Below are 26,056 nucleotides of genomic sequence, written 5' to 3'. Positions count from 1 at the left end.
TTTGCTTGAAATATTTTAACTGTTGTTTTTTCCAAGGGTTTCAACATGCTGACTGTAACACGAAAGTGTATGTTAATATAGATTTGTCAACTATTAAACATTGTTAAATAATATATTATGTATGCAATAAAATCATTTGCAATTATCAAATAATAAAAAAGTTACTATTGCAATACATGTAAACCAATTTTGACCACAATAAGCATGTTTGAACCCTCTGGAAAAAACAGTTAAAATATTTCAAGCAAACAATGAACTAATACAGATCAAACAATACACACGTATAATTCAACAAAGTTCAACATAAATGACCAGGGGACGAAAAGTCTAGGGAATAAAACAGTGGCGAGTATGAAACGTCCAGGATGAACCTGATTGGGTATGAAATGTCCTGTAACTGATGACACCGGGTAAACACCATGACAGATTGAAATGCAGAAATTCCACGCGATGAGCCAACATCGCAAGGATATTTGACAATTCATTTCGACTCATCATGAACAAGGCAAGGTTTTCAAATTTTTAGTTAGGGTATCCCAATAAGTTTATAGATGACAGACACTCAAACATCATAATGACTAGATATGAAAAAACTATTTCAAGCAAGTGTAATATTAACAAATATTAACACTGAATTGTAAATGAGTTTTAAAAGCACCAATGGTTCATTTTTAAAATGTGAAGGTGTCCCATTCTCAGGAAAACAATGGTTATTAAAACTGCATGAATTTGGAGTTTTCTTTGGTTGTTTTATCAATAGTCAGAGATTTTAAATCATATTAATTCCATCTAAAAGTGACATCAAATGCAGTTTTCTACAAATCCTTTTTTTCAGGCTGCCATTTAAAAGGACACTCCCGAGTTTGCTGCATTGTAAGATGTTTCCGACTAATAAATTATTTCTACAATTAAACTTACATATTAAATATATTTTCTTGTTTAGAATATTAGCGTCTGTATATTCAATGTGTTTCTAGTCGTCTAATATTTGTAAAAAGCCCAAAATGGATTTTGTCTTCAAATAATTTCGTAGGTATGAAAAAATATATTTTAGGAAATAAAATGAAATTTAACCTAGTACAAATATTATAACGATCAGAAACATGTTTAATATACAGCCGCTAATATTTTATGCAGAAAAATATATTTGATATGTAATTACATTCGTTAGAAAGTCTGTTAGTCTATAACATCTTAAAAATTGCAGCAAACTCAGGAATGTCCCTTTAACAGATTTTGTGGGATTATAAACTAGGGTTTGTGTAAAGCTGCACATTACAGATGTGGTCAATCAAGACAAACGGTAGGTATTAAACATGAAAGAAAAACAAACAAGATGTCTCAATATTGTCAAAATTTTCACCCAACAAAGTAAATATTTTAACTCCAAAAATATTCTTTAAAAAACCCCAAAAACAGGATGCTGAAAAAGACATCAAGCTTAACTCAACTCGCTGCTTGAAAAACAAAAAGTAACACCAGAACAATTTTGTGCTGAGATTTCGTTAAACACACACCCATTCATGTATAAACAAAACAAATTTATATTCTAAACTTTAAACATTAACACCTTCTTAAGAAATATATATCATTTTCACAATCTTTAAACAGAAAATTGAACTTTTAAAAAAACTTTTATTACAGACTTTACGATCGACACTGCAGCAATCATTTGTTAACATTGTGATACATACATGCTGGAATGTTATTTAAGACATTCATGAAGGATTCAACGACTCTCACGAGTTTGCCATTCTCATATTTCCATCTAACAATACTCTTCAGCACTAAATTACATATTAAATACATTTTCTTGTTTAGAACATCAGTGTTTGTGTATACAATAATTTCCTACGTATGAAAAATGATACATCAGCAATTTCCACGAAATTAAAATTGTGGGGAACGATTAATTCCTCCATTAACTTATATTATGGAGAACAATTATACTGATGCCATATAAATTCACATGCTAAAAATTAGTCCTTCAACTAGTCTCGGGGAGTGATAGTGTTAGCTCCCCTTGAATGGCGAGGTCTGCAATAGTAAATGTAATTTCCGAACTACTATAATTAGGACAACAAATACATAAGAAATCAAAAGATGATCTATTGAATGTGCAATTTTAGTCATTAAAGGTTCTTATTTGAAGGAAACATGTCGACAATGATATGGGTAAGGATGCAGCAGGTGCTCACCTAATGCATCGTTGGCCCAGGATCAATCCCTGTCAAACTAGTTTTTGTTCTGGGCAGTCCTCCACAACCGGTTAACAAAGGCCATAGTATGCACTATCCAGTCTGTGGGATGGTGAATATAAAAGATCCTTTGCTATTAATCAAAATTAGTAATCCATGGTGTAGCAACAAAAGGTTTCCTCCTTAACAATCTTTTTGGTCCACAACTATATAACCGTAATTTAAATGTGCTGAGCACATCATTAAATAAAACATTTCTTGCTTTCTCAACACTGCAGTGAACTTGGAACTGTCTCTGCAATTAAAGAGTTGCACTCAGTTTACGTCCAAAACTAACCTGACCTTGTATTAGTATACATGTACAAGCTCAATGTTTGTAGACCTTACTGGCTAAACATTAATTTTTGTTTTCCTTTTATTATCAAATTTCATAGCCATCCTTAAAAAAGCTACCAGAAAAATCATTGAACATTTCACAAGAAACATACAAGCCATCCATTTTAGAAATCATGAATTTATAAGGACTGTCCAATTTTTTGTCAACCAACAGATATTTTAAGTTTTAAGACTAAAATTGCATTATTAAATAAATTTTCTTCTACATTAAATATCAATGGCGGTGTATTAAATGCGTTTCTGATCATCCTGTATTGGTACTAGGTCAAACCTTATTTTATTTCCCAATATATACGACTGGATACGAAATCCAGTTTGGGCCTCTTATAAACATTATGACAACCAGTTACAGCTGAATTTACAGAAACTGATATTTTAAACAAGAAACTATACTGAGTATGCAATTTTAGCAAATGTGAATAAACCAGTGGAATGTAATCATCAATGTACTTTTAACAAAACTGAACCAAATGTTGCACAGAGGAACAAAGAAAGGAAAATGCTCTTCATTCAACTTGTATGAAATCAAATACTTGCAAAAAAATCCCAACAAAACCAAATCAAGCTTCTTATGTTCTTTAAAAAAAAAAAATTGTTTTTATTGCAGCATTTTTAAAACAAGCAAATTGAATCATTACAACATGCTGGTTCTGTTGCTTTTCACTAAACTACAAGTCAGGTAATAACATTGGATGATGGTTGGTTTATCAATTCCCAATAAAATTCTAATCCATGAATACAAATCAACTAAAATATAAACAAAACTATTAAAATCTTTTCATAAATTTGGCACATCTAGCCAATAACTAGCTAACAGTAAAATACTTGACTTTAATTTCCTAACTACTTTTTGCCATTTGCACAACCAACCTGTGGTATAATTATAAAAAGAAGAAGAAGAAAAACAACCAAAAAAAAAGCCTGAACAAACCAAATAATAATAATAAAAAAATCTGTTTTCACCATTACAAAATGCAATGTCAGCTTTATGAAAATCTCATTTTGAATAAACTGATTACAAAAAGAACTATGTGTTTTAGAAAACAATTTAACTAATAATCACCATTTTACAAACATTACTAAAGTGAAGGGAAAAGAGGTAATACTAGGGTTTTTTTCTCTTTTCACCATAATTCTAACATGTTTTTGCTGACAAAACCTTTTTCTTTCAGGTTATGCATGGTAATATTATGAACACAACTTCTGAAAGCATCTCCCATTTAGAAAATGTAATGTCTTAACTACTAAGCATATTAAATGAGATGATGAACAGAAGAAAAAAAAAGAAAAAAGGTATGTGATTGGCAGTGAACCATATAAACAAATGGTATGTAATGAACAAGTCTTATGTCTCAGTTGCAACTTGAAGCACCAGTGAATATTGCCACAATCACAAGAAGAAAAGTCTGTCTGCCAAGGCTGGGGACGGCTCCTTATGAAGTGACTGGCCAACGAGGAAGGCAAGTTTGTGTGCATACTGACAAGGTGCCGGAACACGAATTGTACCCTGAAAAGAAAACGAAAATTGTATTCACAACATTCTGCTGCTCTAATTACAGTTTATAGCTAATGTACACAAATATTAGTCTCAACAGTCTACATGTTCAGCTTTAACCATTATTTGGTGGCTGCCTGTGTGTATTACATTTCTTTTCAAACTTGGAACAAAGAGTACCGGTGAGGTACATAACACGCCCGTTATTTTTATCACAGTGACCTAGTAATTGTATGTGACACACACAACCATCCTAAGTGTTTTCCTACATGTGAGGTTTAATGGTCCTGTATGCAAGATATGATCTGGACAAGGATTTACTGTTACGTGCAGTAGACTGAAAAGTAGGTCACAGTGACCTAGTAATAGTACACGACATACCACCATCACAAGTTCCTACATGGGAGACGATGTCCCTGTATGCAAGATATGATCCGGACACGGATTTACTGTTATGTGCAGTAGACCGTAAAAAGTAGGTCACAGTGACCTAGTAATAGTACGCAACACACCACCATCCCAAGTTGTTCCTACATCTTAGGTTTGATGGTCCTGTATTCAAGATATGGTCCAGACAAGAAAAGGTTAACAGACGGACGTATGGACAATGCCATACCATAATTATTCAACCCATCATAGACAGGTGTATATTAACAAAGAAAAATAATATTTAATACTTCCGCAAATCGAACTATGGATATTTGACGTCCAACATGTGGTTATTTAGATGCACTGATGGCAGAAACAGAGCGACAGGAGAAACCTGTTTCTGTTATTCTTGTAAACATCTTGGTTAGTTTGTGAAGACTGCCTCAAATAATTACTGTAGCCCATAAAGTTTCAGAACTACCCATGAAAACTTCACAATAAATCACTTACAAAAAAAAACAGAGAGAAAAAAAAGAAGATAGTGCAAATATGCTGAATGTACTTGGTTAAAAAGTTTGTTTTGCTTAACAACACCAACAGAGTACATTGATTTATTGATCATCGACTATAGGATGTCAAAACATGCTACATTTTCCATCAGTAGCAAGGGATCTATTTTATGTGCCACCCCACAAGCAGGATAGCACATACCACAGCATTTGATATACCAGTCATGGTGCACTGGCTGGAACAAGAAATAGCCCAATAGGCCCACTGATGGGGATTGATCCTACACCAGCCGAACGCTTCAACACTGGGCTACGTCCCGTCCCAACCTCTGATAGTAGACTGCCTAATGTACGTACCGGCCAGTTGTAGTAGAGATGTGTCAGTTTGTATGCCAGTCTCTGCATGTGATCCGGCTTCAGTCCAGTTTTATCCCAGATTATGTTGTAATGCGTTGGTGTCACTGTTCCCTGGCGCACACTTTGACTTATCAGGAAGAAGTCGTACCTGAAAACATTAGGTTCAGTATCAAAACAGGTTTCCACAAACATGATAGCAATACTTAATATTCTCCACCAATGTTTCCCCTTGTAGACTACATTTTCAAAGAAGTACAAGAATAATTGACTGTTGCTGTTGAAGCAAAAATCTCAAATGCTCAAGTCTACGAACAATTTATATTTCACTAAGGGTACATTTTTAGAATTTTGATTAACAACATTCAATTAAGCATTACTAAATTTAATTATATAGTAATCTCTTAAACTTGCAAAATGAATCACGATGCTACATTGAACAAACTGTTACTAAATATAAGTAAAAACAAAAAAAACAAAACTAACAAAAAACATGCACATTTATTTATTCATGCTTAATCTTTTACAGCGGTTGCAAAACAAGGCGTCGCATGCGACGTTTACTACCCTCATTTCCAAAGTCTATTTTCACCACAGTTCATATTTTCTTGAACACATACTATCGTACAAAAACAAAAGAAACATCTAAGTCACTTTTTTCGATTTGCTGTCACATGCAATATTTCACTGACAAATAGTTGATCACCAGTAATCTTCGACTCATCCACAACATCAATATACCTACCGATGTAACTTTATTCAAGTTATAAAATGTAAACATTGAAAAAAAACAAAAGTTCATCGTATTGCCGCCATTTTGTTTTTTTCTTGCACTGGAATCCAAATATTTGTTCCTTTGATACTAATATTAATAGAGTGTCAAACGGTAACCAGTATTTTATTAGTTTAAAGGTTGCAAGCCACCATTTACGTTTGCAAAACTTTAAAAGTAGAAATTATTAAGTTAATTTATAAAATATCAAATAAATTGCAAAACAAACAAAAATATATATAATTAAATACACAATATCATCGAATAGATAAATTTAATAAAGTATCTACATCGAAAAATTACTAATTTGGTGTGTGGTGTGGAATTGTATGTCTTAACCTATAATACATGTACAGTTTATGCTAATAAAGGTTTGTTTTTTGTAGTTTTTTTGGGGTGGGGGGACGAATTCCCATTTATAAGTAAATAAATATATACACATTTATAAGTGATAAAATATTAATTTGTTTTTAATGCTGTTAATTGTTCTAATAGGTAACATGGATAGTTTTTATAACTTAGGTGGTATTAGTGGAAACAATTATTTTTAAATATTAATAAGTAACTTTATTCTAAACTGATGAAAATTGTTTGCATGTTTTTCTAAACATACCATAAAATATGCCCAATGAGCATGTTGTGTAAATTGACAAATTGATTTAACATGATCTTAGTATGCAAAATGTATATTAAAAAGTTAATTATTTCAATTTAATGGGGTTTTGTGTTTTATAAACAGTTGAAATTGGGCAAGTGAATTTTTCACAATGACCAGTAAATTTTCAAATCCACTGGTCCCATGGTAAGTGAATTTAAAAATAAATAAATCTAGAACCCCATGTACATGGAACGCTTGTAACAGTTGGATATCGTATATTCCTGCACTGACCAATTACATTCAAGGATAGAAATGTGAGTCATACTTGTTCCAATCTTGGGCCAAGAATTTCACCAGCTATATGCATTACTAGTGGACTACAGTGCAAACTTCTGGGGTAACAGACTCCGGCCCATAGATCCCCCCCCCCCATTACTGAGCGTATGTAACTCTCGATCCCCCCCCCCCCCCCCCCCCCCCCCCCCCCCCCCCCCCCCCCCCCCCCCCCCCCCCCCCCCCCCCCCCCCCCCCCCCCCCCCCCCCCCCCCCCCCCCCCCCCCCCCCCCCCCCCCCCCCGCCCCCCCCCCCCCCCCTCTCTGACAGTTCCAACGCCTTGTAGTACTTCATTTTGCAACCGCCGTTTGTTAACCCTTTCTGTTGTGAACTATGGATGAGGCTACACCGTTTATTTTAACTGCTTACCACTCAGGCTTTGTCACTTCTGAATCAACAATTGTTCCTGGTATGGGATTGACATATCCACCAACTTGAGCAAAGAAACGTGCATTGATTCGTTTCTTGACAATCACTACTGCAACTTTGGGGCTACAAGAAAAATTAACAAAAATTAGTAACCCTAGCACTTCATGTTTCATTTATATATATATATATATATATATATATGCCAATCCTTCAAATAGTCTTAACCTTCTGACTACTGCAGGCAAGATATCTCACCCGACATCACGGAAGTCGACATACTGTACATGGTTTACAGTGCATTCTCCAATTCATATTTAACGCCGTTTTGCACACGACACTCACCGGAAAGACTTTTTATAACAGGAAACAGAAGACAACTCAGCTTCCTGTATGTTTAGATTTTTTTTTTTGCTTTGAAAATAGCTTGTAATTTTTAGTTGATAAAGTGGCTTTTGGCAAGTATTTTCAACAATGGAGGCACGTCACATTAATTTTCAGGGATCGGTAGTTGATTGTGACAGCTAATTTGATAACAAATTTGATCGTTTTACCAACAACGAAAATCATTAAAAATTGGGATATGAATCGAGAAAAGTAAGACAAATACTGGACAGCTGGCCACAAATGCCGGTAAGTAAACGTGACTTTTTTGCCTAATTTGAGTGAACATAAACTGATCTGAAATATCATAAAAATTATAAAAACCCAGGAAAATAATACTTACCGATTCAAATATGAACTTTATGTATTTATAAATTATTTAAGTGAATATATGCGAGTAAAAATTATAAACTTGTACCCACTCGTGGTTTTTTTCAAAAAATTTATCCAGTAGTCTAAAGGTAAATTTAATGGTCCTGTTATCAGCATGGGTTGATAAAAGTATGAAATCCGGGGCTTCAAATCAAGTCGAAGCAATTTCTGTGTTAAATCTGAGCAATTTTAATCTGTAAATACTTTTTTGGGGATAAATGTTTGGATTGGTCCAAATGATATCAGCATCACAGACGTTTGCAGATGATTTTTTGGTTCCTGACCAATGGGATGTCGTTATATTGTAATGAATGCAACTTAAATTTAATTATTACTCCATGCACGTAAATTCTGCACTATTTTCAGAAATAAATAAAGTAAAGAACTGAATATAAAACTATTGTTTCATAGAATTTTGTACTGATGAAATAGTGATACACTTGGAATTGTAAGACATGAACATGATAATTGTTTATGTTCATACAAGTATGAGCCACAGAACTGTTTTATTCACTTATGTATTAATGACTGCATCAATGCCATTTATAGTGTGTAGTGTGGTTGTGGTTCACACTTCCATAAGGTAAAACAATTATCATGAAATAAATGATTTACACAACAAAAATCTGAAAACTAAAAATACATCACATTTTAAAATACCAATTTAATGACCAAGAAATTAGACAGGACTAAAAGATTCCAACAATCTTGCTGTAATACATTACAACAAAACTGCATCAAGTTTTTGATATAGCTCTATTGCATCCCCACACCGAGATCTGGTTTTCACATACTCATAGCCTGGGCCTCCACTCTTCTTAATAGCCTGGATCATCTGTGGTACTTCGTGCTCATACACAACAGGCAGCTGTCCATCTCCCACACCATCTCTGTAGACTATGATCTTCTCTGGCAGAGCTCCATTCACAGAATGATACTGCTGTAGAGCTCCTGAGCAAAGAAAGAATTTGATTTTTTTTTCTAAAATGTACCAACCACACCAAACACAGTGCACTAAGTGGTGCAAAAGGTGACCTCTATAATCTAATAATGAATGTTGACAGTCACTTTTCGGACCCTTGTTTTGGCTTCGTACACAATAAATAAAACCAATCCAATGGTAATTTTTGTTTATGATATATTTGATGAAAGGTACTTTTTAAATTTTTATTTCTTTCATCTTTTAAAACTTAAATTAATATTTTGTCCAGAATTAGGAAAAATAAAAAAATACCGACCTGTAAACATTGTCCTCGTTCTAGAAATTCGACAGGGGTCAAAGTTAGACCAGTTTTTATTTTAATATGACAAAGCCTTGTAATAATGTAGCTAATTTTGAATTTGAATGGCGTCACTTTACTATAAACTGGGTAGATGAGGTTTCCGTTTGAAGAATGCTGGAAGATTTTCTATACAAAATTGCAAAATGCAATTGTTTTTTTGGACATTACTAATGCTCCTGAATGTGTTTGAAGGAAATCTTATGATTAATTTTTTTTACCTTTTACAAAATATGGATTTGAAGTTGAATTATGATAAGATATCAGACTTTCGTTTTTGAAAAACCCAGGAGTGCTAAAAATCGAACTCCTCAAAATGCTTACGAGGGAGGTGGAAATCACTCTCCTCAAAATAATCAGAATTAGACTGAGAGGAATTGCACCTATGAACATGATTAAGTTTGAGGAGTAATAGTTTCTAAATTAAATAAAATTATATCTTAAGGGTTAATGTTTTGTGTTTTCAAAATAAATATCCTAATTTAACGATGGTTGTTCTCAAAGATGGAAGGGATGGGTCATTGCAGTATTACACAAGAAAAAGAAACACCATGAACACAACATTTGTCGATTTCTTAAATATTATATGCATATCATGTGGCATTAAAATTCTGAATCATGACAATCTGTTTACTATTTAAGAATAAGGAATTGAAACTGATTTGTTTGTGCTTATTCTAATTTTAGTTTTCATCGCAGAATGATATGATTTCTCCATGGACACAAACCTGTGAACTGAATGTAATAGTGTAACAACCACATGGCACAGGGTTATCACATTTATCACGATATCATAATATACATGTTATGTACCTGCAAACTCTCTATTTAAAAAAATAATGTCATAACAGAGAAAATGTCAACATCTATTGTTTTCTACCCAAATATATCTTACTACAATTTTTATAAATATATATTACAGGATTAACTTTGATTATCGGTGTACTGTAGTTAACACGTCATTTATTATATCATGGGTGGACCAGTTTCGGTGAGCACAAGTATTCGATTCTAAATCATATCAATATTTATATCACAAAACTAAAGTCTGAGATATGCTATATTTATTGTGTACGAAACCAAAAAAAGGGTGCGAAAAGTGACTGTCGTCAACCTTAGTTTGATTATATTTATTGTGTACGAAGTCAAAAAAAGGGTGCGAAAAGTGACTGTCGTCAACCTTAGTTTGATTAATCTACAAACACCACATTTGTATAAAGTTAGAGTTAAGCCAGAGTGACATTTAAACGGAAATACCTTTAACCAAGAATTCCACGTGGTTAATCTACAAACACACATTTGTAAGCAAGAGTGACGTTTAAACAGGGAAATACCTTTACAGAGCTGCCAACCCTCACTTAGCATTCATGACAAGCTGAGCGTAGCAAATGATATTTGAACGTAGCATGGCCTAATGTCATAAACAGCAAAAGAAAACACCAAATAACTACGGACATGCCCGAAATGTAACAAATGTTGTCAGATAAGTCGGGCGATTTGAACAGGATTATGAATGACCAGAATTTTGTTTTTAAAACGGCATTGAAATACAATAAACCCAAAATTAACCGGTGTGCGATGATGTGATCAATACTAAATTTGAATGCTTGTATTCTTATTTCAAGTTAAAGTTAAAATTACTCTATTCCTAACTGGCATACGTTCACATGCAATTTTCTATATTCACAGCATGCAAGCGTAAAATAACTAAAGAACAGTTCTTTGAAGGTTTTATAGTACGCGACACTGGGGCAACAATAAAACTACATGTCTGTTATTGAATACACCTTACTATAACTGTTTTACAATGGTTCTTAATCCACAAATTATACTTTTATATGTTGGAATAAAAAAAAGAGAGAAAAAGCCACAGAAATTAGGAATTCAGTTTTTAGTTAGGCCCCTGCTGTATTCCAAGATTTTTAGTATAATTGCCAGAAATCACCCGCTTTTCAACTGTACTCTATAGACCTATAATTTGTGATAAAGATGAAATGTATACGCTTGCCAAATAAAACATAATTCATACTGGATTTTTTTTTCAAATGAGCTTAGCAAACGTCAACTAAGCGTAGCAGTTGGCAGCTCTGCCTTTAACCAAGAATTCCATGTGGTTAATCTGCAAACACATTTTGGTGCACTGTGATGAGCAACTATAAACCAAGTTTGGGAGACTTGATTATTAAAAAATAATGGTGTTAGTCGCCCAAATAATATTATGTTGGCAATCTTCTTTCTATAATATATGAGCCACTATTAATAATTGTATGACATATTTATTCCACATTAAAATCTTGCTTGTGGTTTACAAAACTGAACATATTGGCTTATTGCAATTTGCCAACATTAATTTATATTACAAACATGTGGTAAACCAAATGCAGTTAGGTGTAGTCTTTATAAAACAAAGACATTCTGACTGATCCAGTTCGTGACCATTCGGAACATCTCGGCCGAATACAAGATCAAATCCGAACATTCCCGAATGCTTGCTTTTGTCATCTGCTTCGTGGTGTTCCACATTTTTTTGTTTTTTTTAAATATCTCATTTTAATTGGGGGTTTTAACTAGCCAGTTAATTTGGTGCCTATTGAATTTACTGATGAAACAGTAAAATTAATTTTTACCATTTTCAGAGTAAAATCATAATCAAGATGTCCTCTGCTGGGTACAATTTTCTTAAACACACAGCAAGAAGCAAAGGAAAAAAGCAAGCATGCAAATGAAGTTTACTTTGTCTTTCAGTTCTGCCTAGCACAAATGAAGTTAGGTTCTGTTAGGATAAGGAGAACCGTAACCCCACTTTGCATCTATTTCTTACAAATACTTACATTAAACACTGAACGCGCGAAGAACACTTTGATAACACATGAACAACAATTATGTAGCCCAGCTAGTTGTACAATATTTGTTTGTATTAGGTGAGCTACCCTTGGGAGACGAGTCACACCATGCAATTTTGCATTGATGATGTACACCAAAAATTATAAGTTAGACATTTTGTAAAATTGTACAAAACAAGTAAATAATTTGATCAAGTCAGTGTTTTTTCTTTTAATTTTTCATTCAATATCATGTCTGTTGGTATCTTTGTTATCTAAAAGTGGTTCTTCAAGTCAAAATTATTTCATTGAAACACATTTCATATGCTACTTAAATATTTCACTTAAAATCTGAAATATGATTATTTTGTATTTGGGCTACCTAAAGCAAGTTTTGGCCACTGAAAATGAAATTTTAGTGGCCCGGATATTTGTTTTTGGGCCACCATATATTTTGGCGAGTTTCGAGCCCCGTTAGGACTTTTAATTTATGAGAAACTATCTAAACACGTAATGCCTATGGAAGTATAATACCTATACCGTGACTAGAGTTTGTGCCATAACTGTTACTTCTTAGAGGTACGAGTGTTTTAAAACTATGAAAAATGCATTTTGTAGTATTAAAAACACTTCGGATGTATGAAAAAGGATATTTAAACAAAATCGAAGTATTGTCAAATTTCAATTACCAATAATGGCCCATATAGCGAAAAATATTACCGTGTTTGAATATAGGCCTATTCGATTCTCAATTTTGTCAGTAGCATTTAGCATTGCACCAACAGAGTTTTATCATCTGTTTCTAGACTCTCATAATCAGCACCATTCCCCAAAAGCTATGTTATGTTTTATTTCCAATTTTGGAGTAAATAATTTCCCAATCAATGTAAATAATTCTCTTTTTTTATTATTATTATATAAAGGCATATTTTAAAAACAATACATAAAGACTAGATATTAATTTGAATAAATACAAGTATATGTATAGTATTAGTATTTTTGATTCTAACAAGGCTTACTAAGATGTAGTGTTGGGTACCGCGTTTTTTTGTAATGTACCATGGTATACCACATTAGTAATGACATCATACTAATCACTGCGAATCAGTGATACAACAATTGCTCAACATACAATGTCATCTATGTGCCTTTGAACTTACGGGTCAAACAAATATGACAATGAAATACCTACCAGTAGAGATTTTTACAGATTCAGTTTACACTCCATTTCCCTCTAAAGTCGAGTAACCATTAAGCAGGACTAAACATCTCATTTAGAGAATAGCTAATACTTATAATACTTATAAGTAGAACATAGTTGCAGAGCCTTGTTGTATTTTAAGACCTTATAATGTAAATGAAATGAGCATAACAGATGAATAAATTCTGCAGTTCAGCTGAACTGGAAAAATAATGAAAATGACAGTTTAAACGAATGTATTCTATTATCACCATTTTAATTATACCAGTAGCTATTAACTACCAGTAACTTTTATATAGCTACTTTTATTTCAGTTGATGACCCAGGCAAACAGGTCCATTTATGTTTTCAATTTGCTACACTTATGTATTATTGTTCAAGTTAAATCGTCTTTAACATCAATTTAGTTTCAAGAATAAACAAACTCCATAAACCTATGAATGTCTGAATAAATCATGTAGTGTGTCAATTCCAGTCATTATTATCTGGATTACTGTACTGAATTTAGTTCATGTTCTTGTTTGGAAACATTAGTGCATTAGTGATTAATATGTGAAATATTTGTTATCGCGAAATCAAATATTATCAATGTAATGGTATTTAACATCAAACATAGGATCATTGTGGTATTAGAGCGAGAATCTTTGCCTGCCCGGTAGTAGACAGAAATTCTGTGTATTCGTTCTCTCTGATTGAGAGAGTGGATGTAACTGTCCAAATGTTTCTCTAGCTCTAGAACAGTAGGCCTTCTTGAGCTAACCACTTATGATGGAATGAGTTACTTGAGAACAGGTCCAAGCAAACCATCACTGCATACAGAGTAACAACCGGACATTTGGGACATACGTTTTAAGCTAAGTTTACTAGCACACATATTTCAAATCAGTTTATAATCATTGTTTTGTGTTTTCAACTAGCTATTACTACCTACGTTAAAGTTTAAACAGTGTTGCCGTGTCATAGTGTTTATGACAACAAAAAAACGAGAAAAATAATTTAACAATTTTTTAGTAATAAAAAATAGTGTTTTACGCAACGCTGTTCAGTACACTCACCAACCACCTGTAACGCTATAAAACGTACACACACACCCACCCCTCCAGCGTTACGTAGTATTTGAATGGCCCCTGATGTCTTGGACCGGTCGTAGCCCAGTGGTAAAACACTTGGTCGGACTAGGATCGATTCCAGTCGGTGGACCCATTGGGCTGTTTCTCATTCACGTATGTGAACCACGACTGGAATAGCAAAGGTCGTGGTATGTGCTACTAATGAGAAAATGTAGTGGGTTTCCTCTCTAAGACTATATATCAAAATTACCAAACGTTTGACATTCAGTAGCCAATGTTTTTGTTCTGCTCTATATAAAGATAAAAAAATGTAACCTGTGCCATATATATATATATATCCCATTGGGCCTGTAGAATTGGCACGATATCTGGAGGGTTGGGGATGTATGCAGAGCCTCTAGTGGGGTGGCACAGGTTACATACATATATATATACATATATATATATACATATACACATACACATACACATATATAGAGGCTATGTGCTATGGCAACGTACCGGTACACACCACGACAGAAAAAAATACCGGTATACCGGTAATACTGCACACCTCTAATAAGATGTTTTTTTAAATGAAACTGAAAATTCCCCCAAAAATTTAAAACACTAAAATGACCAAAGTCAAAGTCATGGATGGCAAGTCAAATATTAGAAATAAAACCCTGACCAAGTTTCAGAACAATCTAATACACTCTATAAGATCTATTTCAAAGCAAAATTTGACGGGACAGACACTAGACAGTACTAGTAAAGCTCCACTGACAAGTGTCACCAGTGGTGATAAAATTTCTATTTAAATCTTTAAATTTGTCAATGTTAAAAAATTTAACAATACCAAAATCTCTCAATTTGTGAAGACTTACCCAGAAAATCATAGTACGAAGTTTAAGAACTATTCAAACAGAACTCTAGTAGGCAAGACTTTTAAATTTTATGGTTAAATTTCTATTTAAAATTTAATAAAAGAAGTTTGTGAAGACTTCCTCAAAGAATCATAGTACCAGGTTTCAAAACTATTTGATCAAAACTCTAGAAGATTATTTTTGGGAGTGCCTCTGAGGATCTTTGTATGAAGTTTCAAAAGTTGCAAACACTTTAATGGAAAAATTGGTGGAAGGATAGAGAAACGATTAGAGTTTAAGAGAGTTAGCAAAAAAGTTTGATGTGAACAGAATCCCTGCAGAAGGTGAAAATGGAAATGGATCCTAAGGCATTCTCCCTTGATTTTGTTTTTTAAAATATTCAGTTGCTTTTAGATGCATTCTGAAATACATATAGAAGTTTAAAAGAAATCTAAATTTCAAGATGTATATTTCAATAAAGTTTATTATTATTTGCATATGTCAAATCTTTGATGAACAATAATTTAAATTTCATGGAATTGGTTTTTCAATTGAAACTAAGCACAAGTACATAATATATAATAGTGAATTATTTAACTGAAGTGATTTATTTTTATATCTGATCGTACTGAAAGGGGAACTGAAGTTGAATTTGTCCCGATAAAAACTTATCGAAATTAATATTGCTGAATCATTGTGATGAGACAAAATTGGGTGCAATTTTATAGTTCACATATTTACTCTATTTTCCATGGGATAAAACGCTAAAAAATCTTTTTATTCTTTTAGTGGATTGATTGCAGAGGTTATTCCCCACCATTTTGTTTTGGTTACAATTTTTACAGTTCCAACAGACATTCATGGGGTCTAGGGTAAACACTGACATTACACAACACAACCATAGAAAGGAATATTTGTGAAACAAAAACCTCTCAAATGTTTTTTAAATTAAGGTTATTTGGTGTTCAGCATTAACATTTCAACAGTTGGTCAAACAAATAAAGAGGAAGCCTGCTGCCACCAAATAGGCTACTCTCCTACTGATAAAGCAGCAAGCGATCGTTTATCTGCATGTTCCCAGACAGGACAATATATACCACAGCCTTGGATATACTGCTCTTGGGGAATTGAGTGGTAAGACACTCTAGTCCAATATATGCATTAGTATCTGAAGTCATGTCTAGTGCTTAACAGTAGACATATCGGAGTATATTTATTAACAATGTATCAAGTTAGCACAAGCAGGAATATTAACTTTTTAAAATAGGCCTCTTCAATGTAAGAAAACAATACTAGCTGTAAATTAAAATAAAATAAAGTGGCATAGTGCAATTGTTTTGCAATTTCATGTCACTGGAAAATTAATGTAACATTCTATTGTTTATGGGGAAGGTTATAACCTCAGTTGAGCAAAAATCCACCATAAATATACAAACCGTAAAGTGATGTCTCCAGTCCATCTATTAACTCCTGGTGGGTGTGCTGAAACGTTACTTTGCTGTAGTATCTGGTCATCAGTCTGTTCAGACTGCACACTACGCCGCCAACAGAACGACCCTTGGAAGACGAGTCGTGATATGTATCTATGCCTATGACCATTGTGTGCTGCAGCTATAGTTGTCCAAAAACAAAAGCCTTGTGAGTAAATCAAATAAAAATAGATCAAATAAAAATGCTGCTACCTGCAGCTCGCCAAAATCTTGGCAAACATGCAAAATATTAGGGAGTAAAAAATGAAATGTTTCCACAATGCATTTCAGTCAAGTCGGGTAAGAAGAAAAAAGCATTCTAAGTTTTGGTTCACTTTCCTATTCTACTTTCACCACATTAAACATTCAGTGAGTGTAAGAAATCTCTAGAAATATTTTGGAATCAGTAATTTTTTTTTTTTTTTAGTACATCAAATTAAAAGATACAAATTCTTTTCACCCGACTAACCACTGTACATTGAAACATATCCCAGAACTGAAAACTAAACACTTGGATTGAACCCAAGGACCAACCATTCATCGACACTTTGAGTCCATCACAGAGCTCTTGCATATTGTGTTGAAATGTGCATCTCGAGTAGTAGCGAGTCAGGAGCGGGTTTAAACTGGCCACAATACCACCCACTGATCTTCCTTTCTGTGCCGAGTCGTGATAGCAATCGATACCAATCACCATCAGATTTCCAAGCTGTTATAAGAATAAAATAAGCAGAAAGAGACACCCTACACATGGTTAATGGATTCCCTAGCTGAACAGAGAAAAGCTTGATGACCGTGTACCATTTGGAATAGAAGAAAAGCTGGTTTTATATGATCAGGCATGATACCGAAAACAGATGGCAGTCAAGGAAAATATCTTCTTACAGTGTAAAACGTGTGCTTTATCGAAGACGACAACTGTGTATAGTGGAAGCTAAAATATTTGCCAAGCTTGATACACTTGCACTACATGTTATTAACATACACAATCAAAACAATGCAATTTTGCTCATAAATTATGATGGAATTTCCTAAATTTATCACAAAACGTTTTGCGTTGTTTAAATGACACCATTAGAACACATTATGTATTGATCATCTGCTATTGGATGTCAAACATTTGCTGATTTTGACATTTAGTCTTGGAGAAGAAACCCACTTCTTTTTTTTTCATTAGAAGCAAAGGATCTTTTAATATGCACCATCCCACAGACAAAATAGCACATACCATGGTCTATGATATACCAGCCGTGGTGCACTGGTTGGAATGAGAAATAGCCAGGAGGAAAACTTGCATAGTGAAATGCGATACTGAACAAAATGTTCCCAGATATTGATCTGAAATTATGTCCAAATTTAATGCGAGAAAATACAATAGCTGGTTTATATAAAGCTAAAACAAAAACACAAACAAAAAATACAAACAGAAAAAAAATGAAGGAATTTTGTAGCTGAAATCAATCCAGGAATTATATTTTAAGCAAATATCTTTTGAAATATATTTCTCAAATTGTACTCCTATTTGGCAAAAGTAGCTTAAATTCTACATACAAATCGTTGAAAGATGATGCAGACACTAGTTCCATGATTTGAATTACTAAGTGTTTAACGACACTCCAGCACTAAATTTAACTTACAACATGTAACTTGTTTTGCATTAGGATTTTTTTCTGTGATCTTTATTTTGTGCACCATTCATAGCTCTATTACATTTTTCGAAGTTCAAATGAATAAAAACATCAGCACTGATTTAGCGTAACATTTTTGTTTAAAAGTGCTAACTAGCCACTTAGGTAACAGTTCCATCACTTACCGGAATTTCTACTGCCCAAACCTCTCCCCCGAGCTTGCAGTTCAGCTGAATAGCTATCTTTGTGGCTACACTCATCAACATCTGCTTCTTGGAAATGGTTCTGGACACAACTACTTGGCTGGGAACTGAACAAATAATAAAACGATTACATGATATATTATCAAGATAGCAAAAAAAAAATTGAGAAGACTAATCTCATCTGATAGAGTTTTTGTAGTAGTTTGTCTACCTAGGGCAATCATATTTTGTGTGAAAGTAATTTGCTTTAGAATAAGAGAACATGGTCCACATTCAGCTAACTATGGAATAATAACACTTTCCCCCCACCCCCCCACTACTTCATTGAAGAATACAATTAAAAATAAAAAAAAAAAATTAAGGTCACATTTAGTCTGATCATACATCTACTCCCGATCTTCATCATAAATTTATTACTCTTTTTTAGTATCGATTTTGTAGGACAAAATTTATCACTACGAATATATCCCTAATTTGAAAGCTCCAAGGCTTTGTTGTAAAAACTCGACCAAACACTTCAAAATCAAATAATTACCTGGGTGATCAAGGCAACAGGTCTTTTTAATAGCATCATATCGGTCTTTCTTGTTTGTGGGTACAACACACAGTACCATCTGCGTGTTCCGAGAAATATTTTCTTTCAAAGCATTCAGGTACATGTCATTTCTATCGCTAGGCAACTCCACACTGAAAACAGACATTAAAAAGACACTCTTTTACTTGTGATAAAATAACTGAAGTCATATGATAAAAACTATCATTTTCTTTTTTTAAGATGCTTAACATTGGCTCTGAAGTCTATGCATCCCCAAATCCGACAACCAATCAATTTTCTACCATGTTCCACTGCATCACCAACTATCCAAATAAACTAATGTGGCCTATGGTGAAAGAAACAACGAGGAATCAACAAACCTGAAATATTTAATTGACAAACCACCAAGAAAAAAAGAAGAAGCTACGACTCCATTTTACTTCAATGTAAACACTGAGAAATTAATATTTACGAGTATATAAAAATAAGTCTACAACTTACATTCTTGGTTTGTCAAAGTTCATACCCATGGGTGGACCCACCCTGTTCAGTGTGGAGATGAGATCAGTGACCAAACCAGCATCTCTTCGTGTTCCAATCACCACCCAGTTCTGAAGATTGACGGGCACGAGAAGTTGTTTTCCACGCATGTCCCTCGACCAGTCAGCATCTTCTTGCCTGTAGTTCACCTACACAATTTAAAATACAAGGGTCACAAACATAAAACACAAAAAATCACAAAGGTCACAAAAGGTATAAATATGCCTGGGGTTCAAAAATCCCATCGCCCGACGCCCGTACCAAGTGGAATTTTTATGCCGGGCAAGTAATTATGTTAACTGCATATGCCCGATGACAAGTGACTAATTAACACCTAAAACTGGGGTTTTTTTTGTTACAAATCTCGGTAAAACCTTTGGAAAGAGTTCCAATCGTTTGAGCATTTACATAGCTCTAAGGAGAACTAACCCTAACCCTAAATGCTGGAACAATCGGAACTCTTGATTTTGGTGGGTTAATTAACTAGGATTTCATCTCTCCATTACTGAAAAATAATGGGAGCGTTGAGACAATACTGTGACTTCGCAAGTGTATTTTAAATAAAAATAAAGTATACATGCCTCGTGAACGCAATCAAAATGTTTAATCCTTGCAAAAATTGTCATTCAAATTATATTAGATGTTAACGCGGTGGATTCTGGAATCTACTCTTTGCAAATGAACGGAGGCGTAAAGCACGTTTATAATTTCCGAGTTCACTTGAACAAAGCATAAATATTATGAACTGTATTCTTATAAACATTGCAAGATATTTTAGTTTAGATATCATAAATCTTGTAGCAGAACATTCTTAATGTTTTTCGAGTACTTTGCAAATGTAAATCTACGTCCGTGTAAAATGAACGGGTAAGGTGAAGTTAGATTTCATTAGCCCTACATCATAATCGTGACAAGTTAGATTTCATTAGCCCTACATCATAATCATGACAAGTTAGATTTCATTAGCCCTACATCATAATCATGACAAGTTAGATTTCATTAGCCCTACATCATAATCATGACAAGTTAGATTTCATTAGCCCTATGCCATAATCATGACAAGTTAGATTTCATTAGCCCTACATCATAATCATGACAAGTTAGATTTCATTAGCCCTATGCCATAATCATGACAAGTTAGATTTCATTAGCCCTACTTCATAATCATGACAAGTTAGATTTCATTAGCCCTATGCCATAATCATGACAAGTTAGATTCATTAGCCCTACATCATAATCATGACAAGTTAGATTTCATTAGCCCTATGCCATAATCATGACAAGTTAGATTTCATTAGCCCTACATCATAATCATGACAAGTTAGATTTCATTAGCCCTATGCCATAATCATGACAAGTTAGATTTCATTAGCCCTACATCATAATCATGACAAGTTAGATTTCATTAGCCCTATGCCATAATCATGACAAGTTAGATTTCATTAGCCCTACATCATAATCATGACAAGTTAGATTTCATTAGCCCTACATCATAATCGTGACAAGTTAGATTTCATTAGCCCTACATCATAATCGTGACAAGTTAGATTTCATTAGCCCTACATCATAATCGTGACAAGTTAGATTTCATTAGCCCTACATCATAATCATGACAAGTTAGATTTCATTAGCCCTATGCCATAATCATGACAAGTTAGATTTCATTAGCCCTACATCATAATCATGACAAGTTAGATTTCATTAGCCCTATGCCATAATCATGACAAGTTAGATTTCATTAGCCCTATATCATAATCATGACAAGTTAGATTTCATTAGCCCTATGCCATAATCATGACAAGTTAGATTTCATTAGCCCTATGCCATAATCATGACAAGTTAGATTTCATTAGCCCTACATCATAATCATGACAAGTTAGATTTCATTAGCCCTACATCATAATCATGACAAGTTAGATTTCATTAGCCCTATGCCATAATCATGACAAGTTAGATTTCATTAGCCCTACATCATAATCATGACAAGTTAGATTTCATTAGCCCTACATCATAATCATGACAAGTTAGATTTCATTAGCCCTACATCATAATCGTGACAAGTTAGATTTCATTAGCCCTACATCATAATCGTGACAAGTTAGATTTCATTAGCCCTATGCCATAATCATGACAAGTTAGATTTCATTAGCCCTACATCATAATCATGACAAGTTAGATTTCATTAGCCCTATGCCATAATCATGACAAGTTAGATTTCATTAGCCCTATGCCATAATCATGACAAGTTAGATTTCATTAGCCCTACATCATAATCATGACAAGTTAGATTTCATTAGCCCTACATCATAATCATGACAAGTTAGATTTCATTAGCCCTACATCATAATCATGACAAGTTAGATTTCATTAGCCCTACATCATAATCATGACAAGTTAGATTTCATTAGCCCTACATCATAATCATGACAAGTTAGATTTCATTAGCCCTACATCATAATCATGACAAGTTAGATTTCATTAGCCCTATGCCATAATCATGACAAGTTAGATTTCATTAGCCCTATGCCATAATCATGACAAGTTAGATTTCATTAGCCCTATGCCATAATCATGACAAGTTAGATTTCATTAGCCCTACATCATAATCATGACAAGTTAGATTTCATTAGCCCTATGCCATAATCATGACAAGTTAGATTTCATTAGCCCTATGCCATAATCATGACAAGTTAGATTTCATTAGCCCTATGCCATAATCATGACAAGTTAGATTTCATTAGCCCTACATCATAATCATGACAAGTTAGATTTCATTAGCCCTATGCCATAATCATGACAAGTTAGATTTCATTAGCCCTATGCCATAATCATGACAAGTTAGATTTCATTAGCCCTATGCCATAATCATGACAAGTTAGATTTCATTAGCCCTACATCATAATCATGATGGTGCAATCGATGTACACCCCCTCCCCTTCTGTTGTTTACCAACCATGCACTATTTAAAAAACATTAACAGAGCTCATGTTTACTTTGAGCCCAGCCACGGCTGTTTGCGAGAGACTTTTCTCAGCTATGAACAGGGTAAAAACATCCCAGAGAAGTGTTTTGGGGCAGAGAATGTTAAACAATATACTCACAATAATGACACATGGGCCAAAATCCATAAACATTTTTCAACCAATGCCAGCCATAAAAGAATGGCTCAAAAGTGGAAAGGGTTCTCGCCACATCCACTAATACATACATCGACACAATAATTATGTTGAGATGAACAAGTGGACACTACCAAATAAATAACAAATTTTAAATCTACAAATGGACACAATTTAAAAAATAAAGTTTAATCAACAAATAGAGAAGACAGTGGATACTACTGGATAGACATATATATTTAGTACTTCCTGAGTAAGTGTTGTAACCTATTGGCAAAATTCTTTATTTGTGCAATCAAACCAATTACTTTCAATATTATTACATTATTAAGCACTGTATATCAAGTTAAATAGAGTAACACAATTGTACCTTAAGAAGTATGGGCAAGTGGAAAAATATATGGAGCAAGTGAATATCTGATTGGCACTTGCCCTGTCGCAAGTAATTTTTTTGAACATTTTTGAACCCCTGATATGCATTCAACAATACCACAGCACATTTTAAACTACAGTTAATTGTACAAAAGGAAATCTGCTGTTACCAGACTAATTCTAAAATAAAAAATAAAATAATAAAATAAAAACACCTCCACCAAAAGCAATTCTATATATGCACTTCCCCACAGACAAAATAGTCCTCCTTTTTTGATGTAACTAAAGCTCAAAGCAAACTTACAACTGCATTATTTTTACCCCCCCCCCCCCCCCCCCCCCAATTTTTTTTATTTATTTAACTCATACTTACAACTGCATTATTTCCCTGCAATATTTTTTCTTGAGGACAGACTCTGCCTTTGACTTCCAGAAGACTTTCACTGAACTTCAAACCCCAACCATGCATGTATTCTGCAACCTCTTTATTTCTAATTTGGAAGAAACACAACTTTCATCAACACTAAATGAAAAATAAGTGTCAAAATTAATATGAAGCAATATATATTAAGGATGTGTTTGGTGGATTTACCACAAATATCCTTAGTGTTAAAAAAAATCAGTACTGGACAAAGCTATTAATTTCTTTGCAGTACTTGTGGAAGACTCCTTGAACAATTGCAAACTATTTTGATGTAAAAAAACCAAACAAAAAACCCCCCAAAAATGAAAAAGTGGACAGACAAAATTAGATATTTTTAACACAGCATACAGGTACATAAAAACCAGAGACCAATTTAAAAAAAAACAACATTTTAAGCCAGTTTTGCAAGTAAACAAATCTAGAATGATATATATACACACATGCATACATCATGCATGTGTAAGTACCAATCATAAAGATCAAATTTGCCAATACTTTCTGTAATTAAAATAATGTCACTTCATCTTATTATTAGTAAATTGGAGACTAAAGAAATAAAATGAAAAAATAAACACCATTAACTTCTCGAGACAGAATTGGTATTAAATGTGGGAAAATAGAGCAATTTACTGATTGATTTGTTTGATGAAGCTGCAAAGTTTTTCACATCTAACTGCGGGAGCTATCCGAGTGTGAGTTGCAACATCCTTCATAACCTGGAAATCAGCTCGCACATCATCAGACAGACCTACAAAACAATTTGTAATTGGTGCATAAAATAAGTAAATGGTAAACAAGACACACATATGGCTAATCTTCTTTACTTTTGTGATAGCAGGCACTTATTTTGGGTTACATTTTTTTTTAAGAAGTCTGCATATTCATTTAATATTGATATTTTGGGATTTGTATAAGCATGAAATTGTGCTAAATTCGCAGCCTGGATAGAAATATCATATGCATTTTAGGCCATGGGACCAAACCTGTATCTTGTCATTCCGTTACAATTGTCAGGGGATAAGCTGATTTTTTGCATGTAGGCTCAGAAATGTATTCTTTTACTAAAAATACAATGTCGTCACTTCAGATGTTGCAATTTTAAATGTACCATTTTCAGAAGTGTGGTATGACATCACTCTATCCAGAGTTCTCTCCCATTCCACTTATCACAAAATAGCTTTCTTACATCAACCCTACAGCAGCCAACCAAAACGCTTAATAGCTAAATTTGTGTGTCCAAAAATGTCAGCTTCCTTGAGTGAGTGCTGTGTGCACATTAAAAACATTTTAGGCCCAATTACACCATTTTCAGAATTTTTTTGTCACATCAGTTAATTTATGGAAAACTCTAAACACAGCAGAGATAAGTTGGCAGCCACCTTCTGTATTGGGCATGAAATAACTAAAGAAAACAATGAACCTATCTTTGAAACATGTAAACATTTGGGTTATCAGGCAGTGTTACATGGTCTTTACAAGCATTAGAAGAATAAATAGCAAAACAAATACTACTACTAAATCTGGGTCAGAATGTAGTACCAGTACAGATTCATTTGACAGGTATGATCAAAATTAAGTGTTTACATGAATGAAGATAATTAAGTTAGAATTGTTTATTTTATTTACGTAATTTTTGTTGTAGCGATATATAATTTTCGGCAATATTCGGCTATAATTAACTTTGTCGTTAATCTTCGTTATTTCTATGAAGAATTGTTATGATAGGTTAACCAATCGTCATGTCATTAATTTGGACCAATGAGAGCCATTCCATATATTAATGCTAGATTTGTCCATCAGTTTACTCACTTCTGATTTTTCAACTACAGGTACACCATGTGTGTATGTTGATAGTGTTTTTTTATGTGTAGATTTTGAATGGCTCTCTCTCACTCGGTTATTATTCCAAATTGTGTTTTTAGATTTATTATGTGAGAACCGACAATGATAAGCTATTTATTTATTACCTAGTTCATTAACCAAATGGTAGTGTATTTTTGTTAGTTGTCACCGAGTCGCATTGCATTACCGTAAACCTTAAAATTATTGTTAGGCATATTTTGTATTGACACTTGAGAGGTTACTAAAATATTTTTGAAAGAAGATTATTGGAATTTTGGAGAGAGGAATTGAGTGAAGGAAATATTATTTCTGTCTCGTAAATTTCCAAGTATTCCACGTTTGGGAATCTTGTGGTTTCCCGAGTGGGAACGAATGTTTAAGTACGTTTTCGATGGATTTTCATTCTCTTAGAATAAACAAATAGTAATCCATATTGGGATTCTTAATGTTTCATTGGCGGGGAATTGAATGGTGGTTGAGTTGTAGAAATTTGAATAACTATTATGTAACCTGTATCTCTCAATGTCAATCATGAAATCTATTAAAAATCTTAATTATTTTGC

The 26,056-nt window shown here is 33.7% G+C and overlaps 1 protein-coding gene across 3 annotated transcripts in view; it reads right to left on the bottom strand.

The window, feature by feature from the left end:
• Positions 1-1,114: 1,114 nt before the first annotated feature.
• Positions 1,115-26,056, bottom strand: part of LOC121367707 (piwi-like protein 1) — a 67,400-nt gene continuing 42,458 nt past the window's right edge. For 2 of the 3 annotated variants that reach the window (XM_041492034.1, XM_041492036.1), the window contains exons 10-19: positions 24,282-24,399; positions 23,601-23,718; positions 19,701-19,888; positions 19,200-19,351; positions 18,647-18,771; positions 16,801-16,975; positions 8,941-9,097; positions 7,394-7,516; positions 5,325-5,472; positions 1,115-4,101 (exon numbers count right to left, since the gene is read on the bottom strand). In XM_041492034.1, coding sequence (XP_041347968.1) covers positions 3,985-4,101; positions 5,325-5,472; positions 7,394-7,516; positions 8,941-9,097; positions 16,801-16,975; positions 18,647-18,771; positions 19,200-19,351; positions 19,701-19,888; positions 23,601-23,718; positions 24,282-24,399 — 1,421 coding nt within the window. In that variant the 3' untranslated portion in view covers positions 1,115-3,984. Of the gene's footprint in view, positions 4,102-5,324; positions 5,473-7,393; positions 7,517-8,940; positions 9,098-16,800; positions 16,976-17,367; positions 17,543-18,646; positions 18,772-19,199; positions 19,352-19,700; positions 19,889-23,600; positions 23,719-24,281; positions 24,400-26,056 lie in introns of all 3 variants that reach the window. The other variant, XM_041492035.1, reaches the window with a different exon arrangement.

The sequence above is a fragment of the Gigantopelta aegis genome, chromosome 3, assembly GCF_016097555.1.
Source record: "Gigantopelta aegis isolate Gae_Host chromosome 3, Gae_host_genome, whole genome shotgun sequence".
Taxonomy (NCBI): Eukaryota; Metazoa; Mollusca; class Gastropoda; order Neomphalida; family Peltospiridae; genus Gigantopelta; species Gigantopelta aegis.
This window is presented reverse-complemented; position numbering and strand designations above follow the sequence as displayed.